Below are 27,887 nucleotides of genomic sequence, written 5' to 3' on the forward strand. Positions count from 1 at the left end.
CAGTAACCACCTAGCAACCCCTTAGAAAACCCTACAAACAACAAAGCATCTAGCTAGAAACAATATAGCAACATACCAGAAAATCAAATAGCCTTTAAAGGTACATTTAGACTTGAACCAGTAAGGAACCTCCTAGCAACCATTCGGAACACTCTAGGAACCACTCTGAACACCCTCGCAACCACATGGCAACATGACAAACAATCAAGGTCTTAAGGGTGGACTCTTTTTCTTGAGCCGGTGAGTAACCCCTTAGGAACCATTTGGAAAACCCTAGTAACCACATAGCAACTGGCTAAAAACCACATAGCAACATAACAGAATATCATAGAGACTTGAGAATGGACTCATGTGACTTGAGCCAACCACCTAGTAACCACTCTGAACACCCTAGCAACCACCATGAACATCCTAGCAACCACATAACAACAGGCCAGAAAGTCAGTTACTTGATGGTGAACTCAAGGCTTGATTCAGTGAGTAACTATGGAGGAACCAATCAGAAAACCATAGCAACAACACAGCAACTGGCTAAAAACCACATAGCAACATACCAGAATATCATAGAGACTTGAGGATGGACTCTTGTGACTTGAGCCAACCACCTAGTAACCACTCTGAACACCCTAGCAACCACCCTGAACACCCAAGCAACCACATAGCAACAGGCCAGAAAATCAGTGACTTAAGGATGGACTCTTTTGACTTGAGCCAGTAAGTAACCACTTAGAAACCACTCAGAACACCTTAGTAACCACCATGAACACACTAGCAACAACATAGCAACAGACCAGAATGTCAGTGACTTGAGGATGAACTCTTGTGACTAGAGCCAACCACCTAGTAACCACTCTGAACACCCTAGCAACCACCATGAACACCATAGCAACCACATAGCAACAGGCCAGAAAGTCAGTGACTTGAGGGTGAACTCAAGACTTGATTCAGTGAGTAACTATGGAGGAACCAATCAGAAAACCATAGCAACAACACAGCAACTGGCTAAAAACCACATAGCAACATACCAGAATATCATAGAGACTTGAGGATGGACTCTTGTGACTTGAGCCAACCACCTAGTAACCACTCTGAACACCTTAGCAACCACCCTGAACACCCAAGCAACCACATAGCAACAGGCCAGAAAATCAGTGACTTAAGGATGGACTCTTTTGACTTGAGCCAGTAAGTAACCACTTAGAAACCACTCAGAACACCTTAGTAACCACCATGAACACACTAGCAACAACATAGCAACAGACCAGAATGTCAGTGACTTGAGGATGAACTCTTGTGACTAGAGCCAACCACCTAGTAACCACTCTGAACACCCTAGAAACCACCATGAACACCCTAGCAACCACATAGCAACAGGCCAGAAAGTCAGTGACTTGAGGGTGAACTCAAGACTTGATTCAGTGAGTAACTATGGAGGAACCAATCAGAAAACCATAGCAACAACACAGCAACTGGCTATAAACCACATAGCAACATACCAGAATATCATAGAGACTTGAGGATGGACTCTTGTGACTTGAGCCAACCACCTAGTAACCACTCTGAACACCCTAGCAACCACCCTGAACACCCAAGCAACCACATAGCAACAGGCCAGAAAATCAGTGACTTAAGGATGGACTCTTTTGACTTGAGCCAGTAAGTAACCACTTAGAAACCACTCAGAACACCTTAGTAACCACCATGAACACAGTAGCAACAACATAGCAACAGACCAGAATGTCAGTGACTTGAGGATGAACTCTTGTGACTAGAGCCAACCACCTAGTAACCACTCTGAACACCCTAGAAACCACCATGAACACCCTAGCAACCACATAGCAACAGGCCAGAAAGTCAGTGACTTGAGGGTGAACTCAAGACTTGATTCAGTGAGTAACTATGGAGGAACCAATCAGAAAACCATAGCAACAACACAGCAACTGGCTATAAACCACATAGCAACATACCAGAATATCATAGAGACTTGAGGATGGACTCTTGTGACTTGAGCCAACCACCTAGTAACCACTCTGAACACCCTAGCAACCACCCTGAACACCCAAGCAACCACATAGCAACAGGCCAGAAAATCAGTGACTTAAGGATGGACTCTTTTGACTTGAGCCAGTAAGTAACCACTTAGAAACCACTCAGAACACCTTACTAACCACCATGAACACACTAGCAACAACATAGCAACAGACCAGAATGTCAGTGACTTGAGGATGAACTCTTGTGACTTGAGCCAACCACCTAGTAACCACTCTGAACACCCTAGCAACCACCATGAACACCCTAGCAACCACATAGCAACAGGCCAGAAAGTCAGTGACTTGAGGGTGAACTCAAGACTTGATTCAGTGAGTAACTATGGAGGAACCAATCAGAAAACCATAGCAACAACATAGCAACTGGCTAAAAAACACATATCAACATACCAGAATATCATAGAGACTAGAGGGAGGACACCTTTGGCTTGAACCAGTAAGAAACCACATAGCCAGAGGCTAGAAATCACTCAGTATACAATAGCAAATGTAAGAAAAGGTAAAAATATTGTTTATAGACGCCTGCACGTGTGTTTTATGATACAAACCCCAGACAACTATACTGTATTCGTGTTTGCATTGCCACCGAAATGCAATACAATAACCCTCCTTTTTACTTTTATGGCAATAGTTATTCTCTGGGATAGTACTGAATATATATTGGAACATAATTGTCCTTGCCTTGTAAAAAGAAAAAAGAAACATCAATAGTCCAGACAAACCCGCTACAGAAATATCCAAAGCTGGATTGCAGCAATCATTTTCTCTCTACGACATCATTTTGAAGTCTCAGCCATATTGTAGAAAACAGCATCTAATTTCCATATCTGAAAAGGCAGCACTGTTTTCCGTGCCGTGAAAGCTTGGGGCCAATGACGATCCCTTAGAAACCACTGCGCGATTGGCTTTTTGTTCGCTTTCTTTTTTCCTATGTAAAACACATCCATTGGGCCCAGAATGGTGATTCTTTTCTTATCTCTGTGATGATGAAAACATGTAATCTGATTCAAGTTTCTTTGGTCATCTTCTTTTTTCCTGCTCCAAAAATGCCAAATGTACCATACAATCAGAAATAATGGTTGTGCACTATTTCAGTCAGACAAAGGCCACTACCACACTGATATATTTTAGTTTAAGAACACATTTTTCAAGGGGGGCTGGGTAACTCAGCAAGGAAAGATGATTTGAGACAGGTGCATTTAAGATGAAGTCCGAAAATATACCCTTCCCCAAGATATTAAAATCAGAGATCTCAATAAGAACTCGAACATTTTCAAATTAACAAAAGTTATATTAACTCTTTACTGTAACTGTATTTCAGCAATTGACTTATTTGTTTTTATTTAAATGCTCTCCATAAGGAATATTAGTAGCAACATCTGAGACAATATAACTATTGTTAAGTTTCTATAGCTTTGAAGGAACTAAAAGAGCTTTTAGGATTGAAATTGCAAATCCAAATGAAAGAGTTTTTTTTTTTAACAAATTCTCTTGAAAAGCTCTTGCAGTTTATTATGCAGAAGAAGATGAACACAGATGAGATGTTTTTGATTGATGGAGCCCTCTAATATTCTGACAGATACGAGAGCCGCTCTCATCTTCGCTCATGTGCCGTCTGGTTTTACAATTTACTTCTCGATTCCAGAAACACCTACAGGTGTGAATGACACCAGCAGAACACAGCAAATGATGATAATTCATCACACTTTTAATATTACTTTTACACGTGAAACTGACAAATGACCAATCACCTCATTTGACTCTGAGCAGATGCTGAGGTGCTATTAAACCATTTTAACCATGTCACAATCAAAGAAAAGCTAAACGTTGCACACAAAATTACGCTAATGAAAACAACAAAGACATTGCTGTTTTTCTTCATTTGTATCTTTGTTCAATTGTTTTTATTTGTTCTGTTGCTTGTAATTAGTTTCTTTTTTCTTCATTACTGACTCTTCACTTGCCTTGAATAATTACTTGAGAACTTGAAACAATGTTTACAAGTATCGAAATTGGTTTTGTGAGCTTCTTTCATATGGGAATTATAAATTAATTGGAATCTAATCAAATCAAAGTCTTTTTAGCAAGTCAGTCCACTCAGCGGCCATCTTTAGAACACATTCGGCAGCTATTTTCTTTGGATATAAGCAGATTAAAAGTGCAGCTCCTATCTACTTGAATGGGGAAAGACCAAAATCCCCAAAACGGTTGGTCAAGATTACGAGAAAAGAACATGTTTCAAATCCGAAGTAGAATCTGACAACACCGGTATCATAAATGATGCATCTTTACCTCAGATTACACTAAGCAGCTTGTATAGCTATTGCACATGCAATGACAGGCTATGTCTGTATTTAAACGGTGACTGGCTCTTTTATAATTGAATATTGATGGAGCAACATAATTTGTGTGGTGAGAAATAACAACAGAAGGTTGTTTTGAATACAATTCATTTATTTAAAAAAGGTGTTGAGGAGGCCTTTTAACCCACACTTTGTGTAAAGGGCCCCCAGGGAGGTTATATTGGTTTATTACACGGCTATCTGGAATACTCAATTCTGATTGGTCAATGGCGCCATCCAGCTGTCATTTATTGTTCTGTAACGACTGCACATGGTTATTTTTACAATGTAAACACCAGCAGAACTTTGATTTCAGCTGTTCAGCGATTTCTTTCTTCTCAAATGACATAATTTCAATGCAAATCAGTATTTTATGTCCATATATTTATTTGTTTAGTAGCTGTGTAATAAGCGGGATCTTCTATCTATCTATCTATCTATCTATGCATCAATCCATCCATCCATCCATCCATCCATCCATCCATCCATCCATCCATCCATCCATCCATCCATCCATCTATTCATCCATCCATCCATGCATCCATCCATCCATCCATCCATCCATCCATCCATCCATCCATCCATCTATTCATCCATCATCCATCCATCCATGCATCAATCCATCCATCTATCCATCCATCCATCCATCTATTCATCCATCCATCCATGCATCCATCCATCCATCCATCCATCCATCTATTCATCCATCATCCATCCATCCATCTATTCATCCATCCATCCATCTATTCATCCATCCATCCATACATGCATCCCTCTATCCATCCATCCATCCATCCATCCATCCACCCATGCATCCATCCATCCATCCATCCATCCATCTATTCATCCATCCATCCATCTATTCATCCATCCATCCATACATGCATCCCTCTATCCATCCATCCATCCATCCATCCATCCATCCATCCATCCACCCATGCATCCATCCATCCATCCATCTATTCATCCATCCATCCATCCATCTATTCATCCATCCATCCATCTATTCATCCATCCATCCACACATGCATCCCTCTATCCATCCATCCATCCATCCATCCACCCATCCATCCATCCATCCATCCACCCATGCATCCATCCATCTATTCATCCATCCATCCATACATGCATCCCTCTATCCATCCATCCATCCATCCATCCATCCATCCATCCATCCACCCATGCATCCATCCATCCATCCATCCATCCATCCATCTATTCATCCATCCATCCATCCATGCATCAAGCCATACATCCATCCATTCATCCATCCATCCATCCATCCATCCATCCATCCATCCATCTATTCATCCATCCATCAGTGCATCCATCAGTGCATCCATCCATCCATCCATCCATCCATCCATCCATCCATCCATCCATCCATCCATCCATCCATCCATCAGTGCATCCACCCATCAAAATGTTTCTGTCCAGTTCCCTTTGCTTTTCAGGACATATAAAGAATGAAATGGGTAAATATCAATCGAAACTGCCAGTCAAAGTTAACAAAGGTAAACAGTTTGTATCTTAAATGATTTCTGAGTATTTCAGTCAATCAGGATATTCAATTAGGAAAAAATAAATAAATGTAGGGTCCTCTTCTCCTGAACGCAGAAGTGTTCCACGTGTAGCATATTAAAAGTGAAAAATTCCCAAATAAAAAAAAACATGGTTTTTTGAAAACTAACACTTGCGTGAAAACTAACACTCCTCCATTTGGATCAATCATTTTGGTAGTATTGTTTGCAATGTTTATTGAATCGTCAGAATCAGAGGATACGACATGTGATGGCTTGATGAGGCGTTTCAGAGGCGGATTAAGTAATTGCATTTTAATGAGAGATCACTAGAACAAAAATGTTTCTTCAGAATGACGTGCATTGATGATTGACACCAGGAACATGTTTTAATACATAGAAAGGGTCAGTTCTGATTTCACGTTGACTTAAAAAGTAGAAGAAAGAAAATGTATGATGAGCTTTTGCTGTACGGTGTCTGTATGTGTCTCTCTGCTTTTGCTTTGACTTCATAGGAGTACAGTCAGATCTTGCCTGAAACGCTGCACATACTTCCGTTATTCTGCAGCATTTATAATTCAGCACTAGTTGAGCTTTTCATAAGCGTACAAGTTAAAGCTCTTGAGTTGAGCTCATCAGTTGGTGGTGAGTTTGGGTTCTGGGGTTATAGAGACGCTTTGAGACGGCACGACTTCTAAAAGTGTTCTTGATCAAATGCATGTTATTAAGCCACATGCTTCAGGATCTACCACTCATTTGCATCAAGCTATTTTAAAATCAAAATCCTGCTTGAAATGATCACATGATCCACGGGTGATATGCTCTTAAAAATAAAGCAGTCTCTTCTTATCAAGAACCCTCTTAAATTAGAATAATAAATTTCATATAATTTTCAAAAATTATATGAAAAATTATAATTTCGTTATTTTAACAACCCAACTAATGACTCGTCGGCGCTTTATCAGTAGGTTGCACGACACGTGAAGCATTTTTTTTTTAGCTTTCACTTAAGAAGAGTTGTGCACTGTTTATTTTAATATATCTCTTTACATAAATACTATTTTCCACTTAAAAACTATAATTTCGTTATTTTACTCACTGATGAGCAAAAGGTCGAGGCAGAAATGACCATGTACCTGCAGGAAATGGCCATTGATGGGGAAGAGGACCCGCTGACTTGGTGGAAAAGCGAGCGACAAAAGGTTTCCGTTCATGGCAAGATTAGCACGGAAATATCTGTGCATATGTGCTACCAGTACTCCATCAGAGCGGGTCTTCAGCACAGCGGGTAGTGTAGTTACTCCAATCCGCAGCTTATTAAAACCAGATAAAGTGAATATGTTGGTATTTCTGGCCAGAAACATCGAAATTTAAACATGGTCTATGGTGAAAGATATTAGACTTCTTTACGCATTTTTAGCCATCCGTTCTGGAGCTATTCGATTTTGCATATTATTTTTTAAACGTTCATTTGTGTAGTTCATATGACCACTTTACAATATTTCAATAACATAATTTATTTTGTAGCCTGTGCTGAAGTTAATTGTGCTGCTAATTATAAGTGAAATGTTAATGCCGAGTTTCAGTCTGAGTGTTGTTCCTGTTTTCTTGTTCTTTATTTGTTGTTCTTCTATGTTTTAATAAATGTGTGTTATTCATATTCACCTTGTTTCTTTCATTTGATTTGACATTATGGATTTATGGCCAAGGAAATTTTTCTTTAAAAGTATTAACCAGACAAAAGTTATTTGGCGTTAAGCTGGTCTGGGTTTATCTTAAACTGCAGCTTCAGTGTATACAAGAGCTATGTGACAATGAGCAAGATTTTCTGAGACGCTACAATTACTAATAATTAATTAATAAAGGCTATTTTCTTGTAGCCTACAACATAAAATATTTTAATCTAAATGTACAGTGTAAGACATGTAAAAAAAAAGACGAAGCTAACAATCAATATTTGTGCAGCCTGCCTGACACGGTATTTTCACAGACTAACACGTCACATCTCTGGCATATACTACAGTATTTAAAATAGCATATATGCATTAGTTATATTCTCAGTATAATTTACAGAGCAATCCCTGCAAAGTTTTTAGGTTAACTATAGAAGAGACTAGGATTAGTGAGTCACACTAGCAAGGCTCGCAAAAGGGGGCGTGGCATCACGATGGTGGCTCTACATCGTGATGTTGGTCAGCCATCACGATGGACGATGAAATCGTCCATCGGCACAACCCTAATGCTCAATGGCTCATGCGTGTTTTGTGACTGATTGCGACATGCCTTGTTTCGTTTAATGTATCTTTTTAACAATTACAAGGGGAATAATTGGCAATTATGATTGTTGTCCTAATCGTGCAGCCCTAGTCAAGCCTTTAAGCAATTAGCCAATTAGCTTCTGATTGGAGGTGTACCTGTGGATGTATTTTAAGGCCTGTCTTCAAACTCAGTGCCTCTTTGCTTGACATCATGGGAAAATCTAAAGAAATCAGCCAAGAACTCCACAAGCCTTGTTCATCCTTGGGAGCAATTCCCAAATGCCTGAAGGTGCCACGTTCATCTGTACAAACAATAGTACACAAGTATAAACATCATGGGACCACACAGTCATCATACCGCTCAGGAAGGAGACGCATTCTGTCTCCTAGAGATGAACATAGTTTGGTGTGAAAAGTGCAAATCAATCCCAGAACAACAGCAAAGGACCTTGTGAAGATGCTGGAGGGAACTGGTAGACGAGTATCTAGATCCACAGCAAAACTAGTCCTATAGCGACATAACCTGAAAGGCTGCTCCGCAAGGAAGGAGCCGCTGCTCCAAAACCACCATAAAAAAGCCAGACTACAGTTTGCAAGTGAACATGGGGACAAAGATCTTACTTTTTTAGAGATATGTCCTCTGGTCTGATGAAACAAACATTGAACTGTTTGGCCATAATGACCATCGTTATGTTTGGAGGAAAAAGGGTGAGGCTTGCAAGCTGAAGAACACCATCCCAACCGTGAAGCACGGGGGTGCTGCATCATGTTGTGGGGGTGCTTTGCTGCAGGAGGGACTGCTGCACTTCCCAAAATAGATGACAATGATGTGGAAATATTGAAGCAACATCTCAAGACATCAGACAGGAAGTTAAAGCTCGGTCACAAATGGGTCTTCCAAATGGACAATGACCCCCAAGTACAGTATACCTCCAAAGTTGTGGCAAAATGGCTTAAGTGGCATCACAAAGCCCTGATCTCAATCTGACGGGCAGAACTGAAAAGTGTGTGCAAGCAAGAAGGCCACAAACCTGACTCAGTTACACCAGTTCTGTCTGGAGGAATGGGACACAATTCCAGCAACTTATTGAGAGAAGCTTGTGGAAGGATACCAAAAACATTTGACCCAAGTTAAACAATTTAAAGGCAATGCTGCCAAATACTAACAGTGTATGTAAACTTCTGCCCCACTGGGAATGTGATGAAAGAAATAAAAGCTGTTATTTAATGTTTTAATGTAATGTAATGTATTTAATGTAATGTTTTCAACGATTAAATATCAGGAATAAAGGAGTAAACTTCTGACTTCAACTGTATCCTTATTATAAATGATCATCTTTGACAGGAGAATTTGTGTGATGAATGTTCAGTGTTGTAATGGACTGACAGACTCGGAGGGGAATGACATTAAATATAAATTCTCATGACATCCATCATGCATGTTGTAACTGCTGTTTTAACTACAAATGAGTTTCTGCCATGAAAGCTAATGATCTATAACTGCACCGCTGTGTATGTAATATCAACATCACAGCAAACATAAATTAGAACGTCCTAAAGACGGGGCAGAAAATGAGACAGAATCTACAATTAACTTTTTTTACGTACATCTTTGCAAGTGATCAAATCAGATTTGCGCGTTCAGACATAAGCAACCTATCTGCATGGGTTGCCAGCGTGAGTTGCGTAATTTCGCTCACCAAATAATCACAACTCAGAAAGATGCGTACACACTGCCAGTGACATCGCGCGCGACAGCGACTCAATACCATTCATTTTCAATGCGAGCACAGCGACTTCCGGCGACACGAGCTGTCTCGACCGTTGGCGCTAGATGTGGGTGTGTCCAGCGATGCGACAAAGTTGAGAAAAGTTCAACTTTGGAGCGACTAACGGAAGCGACAGCCAATAGGAGAGAAGACGGGAGAGCTCACGTGATCCTTCTCTCTCTCTCTCTCTCTCTCTCAGCTCCTGCAGTAATGGAAAGATGGATGAAAGGCAAATTCTTGCTGTTAGCAATTTTCCAGTGCTCTATGATATGTCTCTTCCCACGTACAAGGACATTTTTAAGAAAAATACTGCGTGGAAAGGTGTATCTGAGATCGTGGGATTTTATGGACCCAGACAGACCGGCATTTGCATTTTAGCCGCGAGATAAACAGACACTCTGGCAAACAGCACGCCTTGTTTCTCATTCATCTTTGATATAAAGCATTTTATGTACTGATTCCATTTAGATTTAGTCTTTCCCCTCCAAAATGTTTGTTTTTAGTGGCAAGAAAAGTGATTTGCTGTCAACAGCAATGGAATGACATCCCTGAATGTCATTTATAAACGTTACTAGGCAACCAGTAGTGGGAACACCCACTAGCGACTTCACCGCCAGCCACTGGCGACCTGCAGCGACAAAGTCGCTGGCAGTGTGTACGCACCTGAACTCCTCCATGGCACAGCGACCGAGCGACGGAAGAGGCTGGTAAATATTGTGATGTTCCGATTTTTGATGTCATCGTTGTGTCGCGTTAAAAGCGACGCAAAAGTCCAATTGACATCAGATTTGAGCAGCCAGAGCGTCCGGACTGAGCCGCACCTGAAAAAAATCTGATTTCAATCGCATTTGAAACCACCTCCCGATGTGGTTTGAATCAGATTCTGAAAAATCTGATTTCCTGTGGTTTTTTGCTGTCCAGACCATCAAAAGCTCATCTGGATACAATCTGGATATGCAAAAAAATCGAATTTTAGTGGCAGTCTGAACAAGACCTACCATAGAGATGACATAAAACGTTAAAAGACATTAACTCAAGGGTGCAAATGTTCATCAAAAAAACACCCATAAGTGAGAAAATGATTGATATCAGCAAAGGAATTACTGTACTAGTGAAAATGCAAAATAAATAAATAAATACATTTGCACAAGTAAAAATGGTCATCCAAGATATCAAAAATCTTGTCATTAGAAATCTATTTCAACATGATAGATTCTCTATTTCAGAAGAGTAATTAAAAAATATCATAGGGGGGTGTATGCTGTCCTTTTCTGCACATCGCGGCGCCGTTTTGTGGTCCGTTCTGCATAACGCTCCGGCACATTATAGCTTATCTCGGCCCATTCGGCACGTTTTGCGACCGAATCACCGGCCCGCTCGGTTCTCCTTATGGCCAGTCTGCCCCTGATCGGCCCCAAAGTGCGTCCGCCCACCGGGAAAATGCCCGGTATGCCAGATTACCAGTCCAGCCCTGTTAGTGGGGCTTGGGTATCTCAGCGAGTATTGACGCTGACTGTCACACCTGGAGTCGGGAGTTTGAATCCAGGGCGTGCCGAGTGACTCCTGCCAGGTCTCCTAAGCAACCAAATTGGGCCGGTTGCTAGTGAGGGTAGAGGCACATGGGGTAACCTCCTCGTGGTGGTGATTAGTGGTTCTCTCAATGGGGCGTATGGTGAGTCGCGCGTGGATCGTGGAGAGTAGCATGAGCCTCCACATGCTGTGAGTCTCCGCGGTGTCATGCACAACGAGTCACATGATCAGATGCGCGGATTGACGGTCTCAGAAGCGGAGGCAACTGAGACTTGAGGTGAGTAACCGCGCCACCACGGGGACCTACTAAGTAGTGGGAATTGGGAGTTCCAAATTGGGGAAAAAAGGGGATACAAATTATTATATAAAGAAATATATCTGAAATTAACATTGTCACAAGTGAAAACCAAATGACAAATAATTACAAAGCTGATATGTGAAGTTAAAATTGATGTTTGTAATTGTTTTTCTAACACGAGTGAATGACAAATGATTCTGATAAAATTATACTAATAGAAAATGCATTTACAGATATCAATAATTGTGTTTTTACTTGTTGAAATGCCATTTGTTTTATATATATCAAGAGTATTTTGAGAGCAATGATGCATTTTTATATAGTTTGTACCACTGCACTTGTAATAGCATTATTTAGCATTTTTACTAGTACACTATTAATTCCATTGCTGATATGAATGTGATTAAATGTCAAATGTAAAAAGTGCATATTCACGGGACAGTTAAGATGAGGAACAATTACCAGTGGTTAGGATAAAGCTGTCACCACAACGTTACCCGTCCATTACCAACAACCAATCAGCATTCAGTTCACTCTTGAGAAAGTTCTCTACAGCGCTGATGCCTCAAGTGTGAGAAATATCTGATTAGCTGCTTTCTTGACAGGTGAAACCGGTGCAACGCTTGACCTTTGACCTAGCTTGCTAGCAGGTCACTCTGCGATCGTCTCCCACCACATGGGAAGCACTGAAGAGTGAAATGAAATGCGCACACAGAATGTGACACGGCTCGAGATACGCACTGAACTGCAGGGAGATGCTCAGATTTGTGCCGCAACCCCTGCAGTGTCTCTCTGATTATTAGTTTTTTACTCATTCTGTTTCAAGGTTCCATCTGTGTATTTGTGAGAGCTTGAGGGTGCTTTTATCTAGCGTGAAAGAGCAAACGTGAAAGAACTGTAAAGGGATAGTTCACCCCAAAATGAAAGATCATTTAGTATTAAATCACTCCATTGTTGTTCCAAATGCACGTGACTCAATGTCATCTGTGGAACACAAATGGAGAATTTGTCAAATGTGTCAATCAAAGCCATCATTTGACTTCAAAGGTCGAGTCATATGAACTCATTTTTTAGCAAGCGCCTCTAAGAATGTCTGTGCATTATTTGCGGCAGCTTGCAATTTTGGATAAACTGTGAATTTGACTTCATTTCTCCGTAGTGCTTGAAAACCTTCCATTCCAGCCTTCCATTGAACTCATATAAACCATATCACAAGTTTCACTTATTAAATGTTTTGCATTCTGTGCATTTATAATTTTTTGCTTGCTAGCTGCCTATTTAGTTATGCACTAAAATAATTACAGTCAATTGCACATAATGCATCGTTGACAAATTACACAAGTCATTTCACTGCAAAATAACACACATAAAACAAAACAAAAAATTGTGCATTTACAAATTTGCATTTGGAAGACGTTTTTATCCAAAGCGACTTACAGTGCACTTATTACAGGGACAATCCCCCCGGAGCAACCTGGAGTTAAGTGTCTTAGCTCAAGGACACAATGGTGGTGGCTGTGGGGATCGAACCAGCAACCTTCTGATTACCAGTTATGTGCTTTAGCTCTCTACGCCACCACCACTCCTAAAGTGCCTTATGCAAAAGGCATCTGAATTTTTGAGGAAAGCTGCAGCAATTTCAGTCATTTTGGTCCACAATAATCTGGAAAAAGTGGGGTGAAATCCTGATGGGACTGGTTCGTGGTGTTTTTTTGTCCTTTTTGGGGGTTGACAGGCATGGTCGCTATAAAGTGTCCTTTAATATGCATTAACCTCCTGAGACCCGAACGTGACTCCTGTGTGCATTTTCCATTTCCCAATTTGATTTGTAACTACTAGCACTTAATAAACAAGCCAAAAAAAAAAAATCTAGAGCAAACAGTTTTCCTAAAAACTGCGTATTGCGAAGCCAAAATACAACATCCACACATGTGGACGCGGGGTCGCACGAGGTTACGGTTTTTAAAAATGTCCCTTTTTGTGCTCCACGGAAATGAACGTTGATGTTTTTTACAAAATGATGTTGTTTGTGTGATGCTCCTGTTATACCCGCTCGGTACGGGACTCGAACCGGTGTCTCTGACATGGGAGGCAGGTGCGCTAACAAGGAGGCTAAAGGCTACAGCCTCTAGCGTCAGTCGCTAGTGCATCTCTTGTGGTCAGGAGAGTGAGGTTTATAGACATTGCACAGCTATCTATCAGCTGGACATCATTACACTCACCCCCCTAACCCTCACTCCCATCCGGGTCACGGCACCATTGTGACACTCCTGTTCTACCCGCTCTGTACGGGACTCGAACTGGTGTCTCCAACATGGGAGGCAGGTGTGCTAACAGGGAGGCTAAAAGCTACAGCCTTTAGCGTCAGACGCTAGTGTACCTCTTGTGGTCAGGAGAGTGAGGTTTATACACATTGCACAGCTATCTATCAGCTGGACATCATTACACTCACCCCCCTAAACATCACTCTCATCCGGGTCACGGCACCATTGTGACACTCCTGTAATACCCGCTCTGTACGGGACTCGAACTGGCATCTCCGGCATGGGAGGTGGATGCGCTAACAAGGAGGCTAAAGGCTACATCCTCTAGCGTCAGTGTAAGATGGAAAACAGATGTCTACTATGAGGTGCTAAAAATGTTAAAAGCTGTCATCAGATAGCATTGTGTGAGGAACTGGATGAAAAGTAAGTGTTTATGAACTGATAATCTGCCGTTTAACTCGTGATTTGTGTGACAGTGAATAAAAGCCATTGTTGTTGTAGAGCCTCTAGTGTTCATTTCACTCGGAAACTGATGCGATACGTTCAACGAGATGCGTTCAAAAACATTTCTAAAAAATGTTGGTATAGTAACGTGATTCAATGAGAGACCAGGTTGGGGGGGGGGGGGGGCATATAGGTTTGTTGTGACAGAATTTTTATTTTTTGGTCAAAAACTTGCATGTGCAGAACAACCAAAGAAAACATCTTTCCTCCCGAAATTACTCTGCACTGAAAGCCAAAGAAATATTTGAGCAAGTGCAGTATATTCTGTAGACACAATATCACTCACGATGATGAATTCTCTCGGCTGTATCGGTGCTGACAGCTGTGTAAAATACTGTATATGAGCACTGCTTTATGTGCTAAAGCCTTGAGAGATATTCGGCCTTAAGAACACACTTGAGTCACTGACAGCTGCGCCGTCATTTTATGCCAAATTTGCGCTTAAACGCTGCGCTCTGTATTAATAAATGCTAATTTATGAGAGGCAACCACAAGTTCAAATAGTAAAAACCCACAACTGGCACTATTGCGTAGCCTTGAATCCATAGGAACCCATTCAAGCTTTGACTTTCTATTCACACATTTTCATAACTGACAGTAAAGAAGATATACGAGGGATATTTGTACTCGGCCCAGTTTATTTAGACACCGTGCTCCCATGAATCATAATGGACAATGTGCTTTGCAGGGAAATATAGAGAGTATACTCAGCAAATTGATCTTCTTCTGTGCGTTTATGTTCCTTTCCGTGAAAGCTACTTGCTGGATTGATAAACGATAAATCCTGAGGCTTAGATCTCGCTTCGGGACATGCAAGCCATATTTCCGCATGCCGTTATTGTTTAGGTGTTTGCCTAATTAAATGATGGACAATCACAATAACACAACATACACAAATGTATTTAATAAGCAATAAATAAATACCTACAACATGTCAAAAATGTTCAGACTTACCCTTAAATGTATCATTAGTGTCACCAAACGGAATGGCAAAAATAACTTTTCTAAATGTATTTGAAGTGTCGTTTGTCAATGCAAAACTTGCTGCCATGCGCCATGCAGAGTTCTGGGTGGTTGCCAGGGTGTTGCTATACAGTTGCTAAGATGTTCTGTGTGTTTTAATCAGATAGTCTTGATCCAAACTAATGTCACGGGAGTCAAAATTGAATTTGCCTGACAGCTCAAAAAAAATATTTTCAAGGCAGTGTTAATTTTCAGGTTTATTTTGTATTAATTTTTTATTTTAGTCATAATTTTTGTATTTTGAGAAAGATTTTGTCAATATTTAATCATGTCATATTCCGAAATTATAGCCAATTTGACAAAAAATAGTCATTTTGACAAAAATAGCATAGCAACAATAACCAAACTTTAACCAAAACTTCTAACATTGCAAAAAATGTATAAACTTCTGAATTTACATTTATGTAAACATGTATCAAACATATTAAAGATTACATTTTAATTTATAACATTGAGAAGAAAACGAACAATAACAGCACATAATGAATATACTGAAGTATGTCCTCACTTTTAGACCGTTCGTTATATTGCGTAACTTGTAGCGAATTTTTTAAAGACACGGCGTATTTATAACGCAAGTTGCACATTCTGACTAGTGCATCATTTGCTTTATTGTCTGTGCAGATTTAAAATGTAATATTATCTTGATGTTGTCACATATAAGATGTGTTAGAGTGAGGTAATTAACCCAGCCTGATCTCATTAACATTAAGTTACCGTCCAATATTTGCATTACGAACATACGTGCTTCATTACACGTTTGGCTGCGGTTTACAAGTGAAATGTCCAGCGGGGGGCGCCAAAAGCGACTGAAATGGTGTCGTTTTTAAGGTGAATGTTCGATGGAGGTTTTAATGAGTAAAACATACCATCTTAACCTAAAACTCTAACTTAAACCTAACCTATAGTGTCCTAAAAGTAAATGTGAAATGAAAAGCACTTTTTTTAATCATTTCGTGTTGCTTCTATGACACTTTCGTCTCACAAGCTCGTGCGTGGCTGGGCTCGAACTGCGATCTTACCAGTTCAAAGTCTACCCCTCTATCGGGTGATCTACCGCTGAAGCTAATCACACTGAAATAAGTGTGTAAATGTAGGTGAGTCTGTAATACAAGCATTAAAATGTATAGTTTTTAAAATGACTTGTTATAGTAAAAGTGTTTTGATATCATAATAAAGTGTGTGAGTAATAGAGCAAAAAATACATGTATATAAAGTACTAATAAGCCACTGTACTCGTTATTTGTGTGAAAGTGATAAATAAAACGCACAGTTGTAGTAGCGTATAAAAGGAATTATCTCCTAGCTAATGATGTTATTTGTACAGGGGACCGTGGGCTCATTAGGACAATATTAATTGTACTAATTATATTTAATAACTTTTTCATCATTTTGGTGACATAATGGCTTTTTTGAAAATGAACAAATAAATATATTCAATCAATAAATAAGGTAATATATCAATATTAAATTGCATGATTTATACTGTTTACAAGTATTTTCATTTATTGGTTGAACACGTGCTAAAACCGGTACTGTCTCTTTAAGAAAAACAGCATTTCTGTAAACAGCGCATGTTAACGAGACAGGACTCGAATGCTTTACCTCATCTGTGCGATGCATGATTAGATTTAAATGTGTAAAAGCGATATTATTAAATGAAATATGGGTTGCGTGGATCTCGTCTTTGGACACACATTACACGGAGCAACTTTTAGTCTCAGCACGCTGTGAAAGGATCTCGCTGCTGGACACTTCACGACTATCAAAGACGTCGGATCGTGGTACCGTTCATATTACACAATTGTCTGTCTTGTCATGGAAGTCGTAGCATTTTCAAATTACACGAGGAATCGGCGACACAAAACGTTTCACTATTGACGAATCCCTGACGATTCTGCCTGGACTCCAAATTAGAGAATTGCCGATTTCCCTCCAACTCTTCTCTTTCTCCACCAGGTTGTGCTACAGTTCAGAGGAACATCAAATAGGCGCTGGTGCTCCTGCCAATGTTCCACTCATTTATCCTCCATTTCTTCGGTCCAGTGAGACTTTCTTGATACCTCATGCTAGTTGATGTTCTGTTGCAGGTGCATCAGGACTCCTCCCACTGAAACTTCCCGCCCCGTTTCTTGCCCTCTCATTGGCTGTAGGTCAACGCTGCCGTTGTGTTCAGTCAAAACACGTTTCACATTGCACGATTTGGAATCGCAGACGGGTCCAGATATTTAACATTATCGAGATATATGACGCGTCGGCGCCAAGCGTGTCGCACAAGCCCTCAAAAGTGAAGCCAAAACATCTCGATCGCCCCCCGGTGGCTGGTCCTTGTATAGGTCATAAGCCCCGCCTCCCCATGTTATTCAACGGGACGTGAGACCAACTAAACAATTAAATTACACTTCACATATCTTTTTTCCAAAGATAGTTTCTGTCATTTACTGTAGTTTCTATCACGTTGATGTCATTTCAAGTGTTTGTTTTCTAAATAAGTTTGTTTTAGTTATTTGATGCTATAAAAACTCTGCTGTGACATCATGATTGACAGCTGTGATTGACAGGTTCTCTGAGCGAAGTAGTCACTGAAGCACCAACTGACGGGATCTTCGGAGGACTGAGGAGATTGAGCTTTAAATTTTATATTGAAATTTCTATAATTAATTATTTCACACTGTCATAAGTCAAAAGTGGGGCGTGTGCTTGCGATTGATTCAGTGAGGTTGAGGGCGGGGTCTTGATTTTGCGGCTTTACTTCCTGCTCACTACTGCACAGGTCTGGTCCCGAAATCGCAACTGCGCAGACTCAAGTCCCAAGATGTCAGCGCCATATCGGGACACTGGCGGCTTCAGTTCTCACCAATGGAAAAGAGAGAAGGGGCGTTGGCCATCTATGGTCAACGCCCACAGTCTATTTACAGTCTATGGTCGGCTCCTCTCTCAAATCGCGTCTTTGATAGTTTATACATTGCGATCGTCGCTCACTGGAGCGAGCTCCGATTTGCCCACGATTTCAGGCTTTTGTCGGCGATCTCCACAAAACTGTCGGCGAGCGAAAATCGGGCTTAAAATCGTGTAGTGTCAATTCGGCATTAACTACACAATTACTGGTGAGTGAAATGTAAACATTTACCAGCCAGTTGCCAAATATATTCACTTCAGTCGCATAGCGCGAAATTTGGTTGCAAATGCGAGTGATTTCCTCTCATTGTAAAGAGTTTCACAATGAGTGAAAGATTGATCTTGGGATTTAAGAATCGATATTGAGACTGCGATGCATCGGAAAAAATATATTTTTACCACAGTATGTTAAAACATATATATTACCATTTCAGACAATACTACACTTCAAAAGTTCATATATAGTCGAGTGCATAGATCATGGTGTATAATGCATCATTTGGGACACAGCTACAGTGTTTACATTCTTCTGGAAGTCAACCACAAATGGCTTACTTGAAGTTAACTCTGCACATTAAACTGGGATATGGGAATATTTTAACATATATAAAAAAAGAAATCCAAACTTCACCTTTAAAGGAGCGACACTTCCCCTATGTTATCATTCATCAGCATGACCCAGTTCATAGTCTGGTGCCAACATCTAGAAGAACTGAAATGCAGCCAAACTTCAGTCCTCTCTCTTGGCATTCCCACTCTTCCCAGCACTATAATTGATTCTGTTGCCCGTTTTTAGCAAGCCGTGCCCACATACTTCACAATTATGACTAAGCTTCTGTGGCACTCCTAAGTTTTATCATAAAACACACTACAACGGCAAGCGTACGCAGCCACACGGTCATGATTAAATTGAACACTTGACTGCCTCGAGAGCAGCTTTCGGCAATGATAAACGACCTGGAAGTAAAGATAACATAGGCGGGGAAGTCAGTCTTTCTGACCAAGGATCAGATAGGTAAACTCTCCTGATATGCTTAACCGGAGACGCTTCAGTGTTTAGACGTGAGTGGCAGATGGATTTTATGCCAACAAACCACCCTGAGATCTCCCCAGTCTGACTCAGAGCTAAACGTAATCACTTTGGGAGAATTGAACAGACAGAAGGTAACGTAAAAGAAACACTGTTGCCGCACTACTCTGTTAAGCTATTTACAGGTCAGTCTTTATATATTGGTTTTGTCGAGTCGGCAAATGTGCCGGTTTATGCCAGTTATGTAATCCCATATAAATGCATCATATTAATCTCAGCCGTCTTGCCATTTACACACGTGTTTTTAAGCCAAGAGTTCTGTTGTGCAGATGATGGGTTTTCGGTCACCCGTTTAGTCATGCTGTCATGCAACGTTTGGCCACGTGTCGTGTATTCACACACAGGATCAAAGATTTAATCACTGAGTTAAAGAAGTGATTATTGGCTGAATGTAATAAACATATGAATCCCTGAGAAGAGACTTCCAAATCCGTTGTGACGTGTAATATACATTAGGGGGATAGTAGGCCTAATCTGTGAATTATGAATGTGTATATAACATGAAATCAGACAATCGAACTGGTGCTGAAACCCGGGAAGGAGGAGGGATGCGCCGTGGTGGAGTTCTCGCCGCTACCATCCACCTGAAATGAGCAGCCGAGGCCATGAGGGGAGGAGGGGCTACCAACCAAACGCCTGGAGCGGTTACGGCTGCAGGGGGCGAGGGAGTCCTCTACCGTCCACCAAAAATGTGGTGATGCGTTCCTTCCGCCAGGGGCCAGAGGACCGGCGAGTAAGTGTTTTTTTTCTCTCTCTCCCAATGCCGCTCCGTGTTGGCCTTTCCCTCTCTTTTTTAAAATGTTTTGTTAATTTGGCACGATCGCTGTTATGGTGTGTAGGTGCCAATTTTTTTTGTTTCCCTCCCTTGTTCCCTCCCTCATCCAGGTAGACGGGGATGACCTGTCGGCAGATGAGGCGGAAGGCACACTCCTCCCCAGGGAAAGAGAGGGGGTGTACGTCATGCTGGGGGCTCCCCGGCCTGAGAGAACGAGGGAAGAATGTGGCAGGGCGGAGGGCGGGGCCGGGTCGTAATTCCCAACACCCGGCCCCTAATCAGGGTAGTAATCAAAGGTAATTTGTTATTATTGTAATTTGTGAAATAATAATAATACAATGTTATTATACAATAGTGATCCATTTCTGTTGTAATTTCTTAGGGCTTTTATATTGACTCTGGCTTTTATTTTGAAGGATCCCTCCAGGAAGAATCCATAAGAGTGTTTGTAGGTTTAAGTAGTTTAATTCGCTTCACATTCAGCATCTGGTGATCCGTTCTCAATGCTTGTTGTAAGCAAACAGAACTATTTAGCATCTATTGTACAGCTGCGATGAAGTTTGTGTGGAGCGCCCACATATTGCACATATATCGCTTGTTCAGTGAAGTGTGCTGCGCATGCAGACTGTATATTTATTTATCAAACACAATAAATGAATAAAATGCACAAGTTATATGGACTACCTTAATGGTGCTTTATATGTTCTGTTATGTCATTCTTTGACCTTAATGGTAACGACCATAGACTGTAAAAAAAGATGGCCGACGCCCCTTCGCTCTTTTCCATTGGTGAGAACTGAAGCCGCCAGTGTCCCGATATGGCGCTGACATCTTGGGACTTGAGTCTGCGCAGTTGCGATTTCGGGACCAGACCTGCGCAGTAGTGAGCAGGAAGTAAAGCAGCGAAATCAAGGCCCCGCCCTCACTCTCGCTGAATCAATCGCAAGCACACGCCCTTTTGACTTATGACGGTGTGAAATAATTAATTATAGAAATTTAGATATTACATTTAAAGCTCCAATCTCCTCAGTCCTCCGAAGATCCCGAAAAAATGTCTGTTGGTGCTGCAGTGACTACTTCGCTCAGAGAACCTGTCAATCACAGCTGTCAATCATGATGTCACAGCAGCGTTTTTATAGCATCAAATAACTAAAAACAAACTTATTTTAAAAACAAACACTTGAAATGACATCAACGTGATAGAAACGACAGTAAATGACAGAAACTATCTTTGGAAAAAAGATATGTGAAGTGTAATTTAATTGTTTAGTTGGTCTCACGTCCCGTTGAATAACATGGGGAGGCGGGGTTTATGACCTATACTAGGACCAGCCACCGGGGGGCGATCGAGACGTTTTGGCTTCACTTTTGAGGGCTTGTGCGGCACACTTGGTAACGACTATAACTAACATGTGGTATCGGATTTGGATCGGGCTCACCGGACTGATACCCGATCTGTGAAAAAACATCAGTATCTGGGCAGATACCGATTTTACCTCTATTCTACTTTGAAGGCCATTCTAAAGAAGCTTTCAGTAGTTTGCAAGTTAATGTAATCCGGTTTAGAGGATAGTGTAAACCTGGGCGAAGGGCTCAAGGCTAGGTCTGAGCTCGAATATCAACACCCCCCGGACTTAGATTAGTTAATAATAAATAGATAGGAGGAGAAAGGGGAGGTGGAGGGATGCTGGAAGGCTCGACGCCATATAGAGATAAGTGGCTGTTTATATACGCTTGCTCTGGTGATGTGATTGGTCAGATTAAATGGCCTTGATCCTCCCGAACCTAGTTTATAAAACTCCATTTAATGATCAGAGCTATTTAAAATCTACAAAGAAACATACAGCCACTTGGAAACCCTATGGACTTTGATTTAAAGTGGGCTCTTTCCAGCAAAGAAAAACTTATTTTTAAGAGTGTATAAAACTACACTAGCGACTCCCCCAAGTCCATTTTCAAAACAGAGATAAAATCCTCCTTAATCTACCTTGGAGGACAAACAAAAAATAAAAGCAAACTTCTGCTAATGGCTCTTTAGGGCACAAAGTAAAGCCGGAAACTGGGTCATTTGATGTAAACAGCACAGTGCGGATCTCCAGCTGTAAGTGTGAGTTTTGCTCAGATGGTTTGAGTTCGGCTCACCTCCTCCGTCGAGACCAGCATGAGTTTGACTGTGTCCTGATTTTGTGTTCAGATCCAGGATATTTCTAACTTGAGCAATCTGGATTTTACAGTGGTGCTCATAAAGATAAGGTTGAGCAATGTATTGAAAAAATCCTATAGACTTTACATTTTATATTTATGCATTTGGCAGATGCTTTTATCCAAAGTGACTTACAGTGCACTTATTACTGGGACAATCCCCCCGGAGCAACCTGGAGTTAAGTGTCTTACTCAAGGACACAATGATGGTGGCTGTGGGGATTGAAATGGCAATCTTCTGCATACCAGTTCTGTGCATTAACCCACTATTCCAACACCACTCCAGACTTGCATTGAAGGAGAGACCTGAGCCATATCTAAAGACCAGAATATTACAAAGACTTCAGTTTTGGGAGTACGCTTTTGACTTGGGCAAACCTAGAGACCACCTAGCAATGTTCTAACAACCACTCAGAATTACATATCATCCTCACAGTAATGCCCCAAAGTGTAGATCAAAGTACCATGATATCACCACTGCACCGTGGTACCATCACAGTAAGTTTTTTGTAAGGGATGTCTGACTAACAGTGTGCTCTTATTTCAAATTCATTCTTAATTTGTGGAAAAATTAGTGTTGGAATGTTGAGCTCATCAGAGAGCCAGTGGCTTACAAAGTTCATAACCATCTGCTGCAATTACAGCATGTATGCATCTCATTATATATGCCTTCACAACTCACACACACACACACACACACACACACACACACTCACAGAGTATGTCGTCACTATACAGTTGAAGTCAGAAGTTTACATACACGTTAGCCAAATACACTTAAACTCAGCTTTTCACAATTCCTGACATTTAACCGTAGAAATCTTTCGCTTTAGGTCGATTAGGATCTCTAATTTATTTTAATAATGTGAAATGTCAGAATAAGACATTTTCTATCAGATTGAGGTCAGGGCTTTGTGATGGCCACTCCAATACATTGACTTTGTTGTCCTTAAGCCATTTTGCCACAACTTTGGAGGTATACTGTACTTGGGGGTCATTGTCTATTTGGAAGACCCATTTGTGACCGAGCTTTAACTTCCTGTCTGATGTCTTGAGATGTTGCTTCAATATTTCCAAATAATTTCCTTCCTCATGATGCCATCTATTTTGTGAAGTGCACCAGTCCCTCCTGCAGCAAAGCACCCCCACAACATGATGCTGCACCCCCGTGCTTCACAGTTGGGATGGTGTTCTTCGGACATAACGATGGTCATTATGGCCAAACAGTTACAATGTTTGTTTCATCAGACCAGAGGACACATCTCCAAATAGTAAGATCTTTGTCCCCATGTGCACTTGCAAACTGTAGTCTGGCTTTTTTATGGTGGTTTTGGAGCGGTGGCTTCTTCCTTGCTGAGCAGCCTTTCAGGTTATGTTGCTATAGGACTTGTTTTGCTGTGGATATAGATACTTGTCTACCTGTTTCCTCCAGCATCTTCACAAGGTTCTTTGTTGTTGTTCTGGGATTGATTTGCACCAAACTACGTTCATCTCTAGGAGACAAAAAATTGCTCCCAAGGATGAACCAGACTTGTGGAGGTCCACCATTTTTTTCTGAGGTCTTGGCTGATTTCTTTTGATTTTCCCATGATGTCAAACAAAGAGGCACTGAGTTTGAAAGTAGGCTTTAAAATACATCCACATGTACACCTCCAATTTAGTACACCTCCTATCAGAAGCTAATTGACTAATTGTCTAAAAGGCACAGTTAACTTAGTGTATGTAAACTTCTGACCTACTGGAATCGTGATATAGTCAATTAAAAGTGACACAATCGGTCTGTAAACTGTTGTTGGAAAAATTAACCGTGTCATGCACAAAGTTGACTTGCCAAAACTAGAGTTTGCTAATGTAAAATATGTGGAGTGGTTAAAAAAATAGTTTTAATGGCTTAAACCAAAGTGTATGTAAAACTTCTGAGTTTAACTGTATTTCTGCTGGACTGGCACAAAGAATGAGCAAACTGTTGTGGTGTCAGTGTGACTAGGAAGAGAAGACATCACTCTTTATTAGACTGTGAAACAGCATCAGTGGAATTCCACTAGAAAGCTGATTCTGATGTATTCCTCCATTCGAGAATCAACCTCTGTGACCGTATTACAGGCGAAAGCCTGAAAATAAATCCTAACACGCTGTCTAACACTGGAAACGACCAATATTGCATCGCGCCACGACAGCTGGACATTGTACTGAATATTTTGCACCCATATATTCAGAGAACATGCCCACAGTTCATTCACTCTCTGATGCCCACTGCACTGTTCCAATCCGATTGGCATCTTACAGGAGTCGATCGTACAATATATTTTTGTCTATATGGGCGGTTCTTGGCCAGAATAACATGCAAAGTGAACCAGACTTTAAAACTGCATGTTTTTATTGTTGCAGGATTGAGTACATTTTTATAGTTTTAATATAGATGTATTTATTATTTGTGATTGTATTATTTGTCTAAAAACTAGAAGACCTTGAGGGTGACATCATATCCTTTCCATGGAGCTGTTCTGATATGACGTCAATTTGTAGGCATCCCAGAAGATGTTTTGTTCTACAACATAAATTACACACAGTCTAACCTCAAACGTGAATTTTTTATTTTTTTTTAAATGTGTTGCTAATGAGTTGCTAGATGAGAAATACAACCAGGGGTGGAGCCAAGAGTTTTTCCAAAAGGGTGGCCAGGCAGGGGCAAGCAATCAGACTGTGGTGGCACAGAAATGTTCAGGCGGGTACAATGACACCCAGGACGGAGAGGTTTGGTGACCTTGGTGTGGGCATATGTTTAGTTTGTACAGAGATGATTTCACCTTTAAAGAACTAAATTGTGCCCAAAAAAATGACCAAAAAAAAATACTAAAACAGCAGTTGCGAGCGGGGTAGCCAATGGGGTAACCCTAAACCCCCTAGCTCCGCCACCGACTACAACTAGCACAAGCATGTGAGTAAACACGCCAGGAGAAACAGGAAACCAGTCGTTCTTATCAAGCAAAAAATTGGCATATGACTTTGTGTAATTTATGTTGTATCTCCAGTGTTTACCACAGACTTTATCTTTCTCTCAGATCCCAAACTGTCATTATAAAAACCCATAAGAAAATCTAGAGGGAACCCATGACTCAGAAATGCTAATTATGTTCTGAGTTTTTGGACACCAATCTCAACAGCTCTATTACAGTGTGCAAATTTAGCATGAATGTATAAATAATTGCATTACAGTAAGAGGCTAAACTGTATTACTGTAATAAGAATTGCTATTGAGATGGATGAGAAATACTCAGGACTTACTATTTGTATTTTATTAGCCTACTTGTTGTACAGCAGTAATGAGAATTTCAGAGGAATTGTCCTGAAAATAGTTTCCCAATATTAAAAATCGTATTTTTTTAATGCAAATTGTAAAGCCATTTTTTATGCAAATTTAAATGTAACATATATATATATTTATTTATTTATTTTTTTTTCAATGTGATTTTTTTTAGGATTACAGTGATAATTTGTCGCCGTACTTGAGTGCACGCGTCATGAGGTTCGTGCACTGGAGAAAACGCCAAGATTTCCTCGTGCATAAGAGAGCAGACTATTATTATAAATTCACAGTCATAAATGTAAGGACTATGAACACACTGTCACGCGATACGAGAGAAAGTGTTGCGCACTTACTGCAGACAAAGTACGAGTGCCAAAATACTACGGCGCATCCGACACGAGCATTAATATTAATTTAATATATTGCATTTATTAAAAAAGATGTTTGAGTCAGCAGTATGAAGTACTCACTTAAAGGGGGAAAAAGGGCACGTGGTCTGAAATACAAATATGCATAGCCTACAATTTCAGACGAAACCTCACAGGGATCTAAACCAAGTCAAACCCTTAAAATGCGTAAAAACCTTTAATATATTCCCACTGCACTCATCTCTCGCATCGCATTCATAAACTAAAGACGCACAGGTGGATCATTCTCAATTAATGCATCATTCATAAATGATGCAACACGCAATAACTAATGCCACATAAACACGAACATCACGTCTGGTGGACCGAAAAGTTCCCGTAACTTACAGCCGTTTGTTCCAAAGAGCTCGTGCCAGGATCCCCGCCATCGCGCGCACAGAATTGCACCAAGTCCTTTTAACCCTCCGATTATTATAAATAAAAATAAATACAATTCTAAGACACTCACCTTTACTGATGGAGCCCGTGATGGTGTAAAAGATGAGATAGAGTGGTAAAATCATTCCAGTGTTTGAGCACAGCAGATCCATGATGCGCGCGGACGGGATGCTGAAGAGACACTGAATGACTCTCTCCTCCGGATGCGCGCGATACTGTGTGTGTGTGTGTGTGTGTGTGTGTGTGTGTGTGTGTGTGTGTGTGTGTGTGTGTGTGTGTGTGTGTAGTGCCTATTTCACGCCATTCTGCTGCGAAAGAGAGAGTGCGTGCACGCGTGTGCACACACATACACACGCACGAACACAAAGACACACACTCACGCGCGCGCACACACACACACACACACTCTCTCTCTCTCTCACACACACACACACAAACACACGCACACTCACACACACTCTCTCTCTCACACACACACACACACACACACACACACACACACACACACACACACACACACTCTCTCTCACACACACACACAAACACTCTCACACACTCTCTCACACTCACGCACACACACACAAACACACACACTCTCTCTCACACTCTCACACGCGTGCACACACACACACATACACACTCTCTCTCACACACACAAACACACACTCTCACACTCACATTCACTCACAGACACACGGGGACACACACACACGCACACACATACATACACACTCTCTCTCACACACACACAAACACACACTCTCACACACTCTCTCACACTCACACTCACTCACAGACACACGGACACACACATACACACATACACACACACTCTCTCTCACACACACTCTTTCAAACACACACACATACATACACACTCTCTCACACACACACATACACACACACTCTCTCTCTCACACACACACACACACACACACACACACACAGAGAGAGAAACTGCTTTTAAATTGAACTTTTTTATTACTATGATTTTATTTGATGTTAGGAAGAACAAGAAACATGTTGCAAGACTTAATCTACAGTACAATCTAATAATATGCATATCTAGAGGTGCTTAAAGCAGGTTTATGATGGATTATAACCATTATCCACATGCATTCATTTGCATCCCAATTATTTGGAAATAGAAAGCATCCACGTATCCCAGTTACTCTAAAAAATATGTTTTCAAGTTAGAGTCGGCGTGCAAGCCTTTTCATTTCTTACACTTTGCTTTAATGTAAAGCATTTAT

At 40.8% G+C, this 27,887-nt stretch overlaps 1 protein-coding gene across 2 annotated transcripts in view; it reads right to left on the minus strand.

Annotated features, from left to right (window-relative positions):
• The window catches only part of LOC127635562 (contactin-associated protein-like 5), a 131,705-nt gene extending 104,831 nt beyond the window's left edge, over window positions 1-26,874 (minus strand). For both annotated transcript variants that reach the window (XM_052115669.1, XM_052115668.1), the window contains exon 1: window positions 26,705-26,874. In XM_052115669.1, the coding sequence (XP_051971629.1) occupies window positions 26,705-26,786 (82 nt within the window). In that variant the 5' untranslated portion in view covers window positions 26,787-26,874. The remainder of the gene's footprint in view (window positions 1-26,704) is intronic.
• Window positions 26,875-27,887: the final 1,013 nt, after the last annotated feature.

The sequence above is a fragment of the Xyrauchen texanus genome, chromosome 43 (genome assembly GCF_025860055.1).
Source record: "Xyrauchen texanus isolate HMW12.3.18 chromosome 43, RBS_HiC_50CHRs, whole genome shotgun sequence".
Taxonomy (NCBI): domain Eukaryota; kingdom Metazoa; phylum Chordata; class Actinopteri; order Cypriniformes; family Catostomidae; genus Xyrauchen; species Xyrauchen texanus.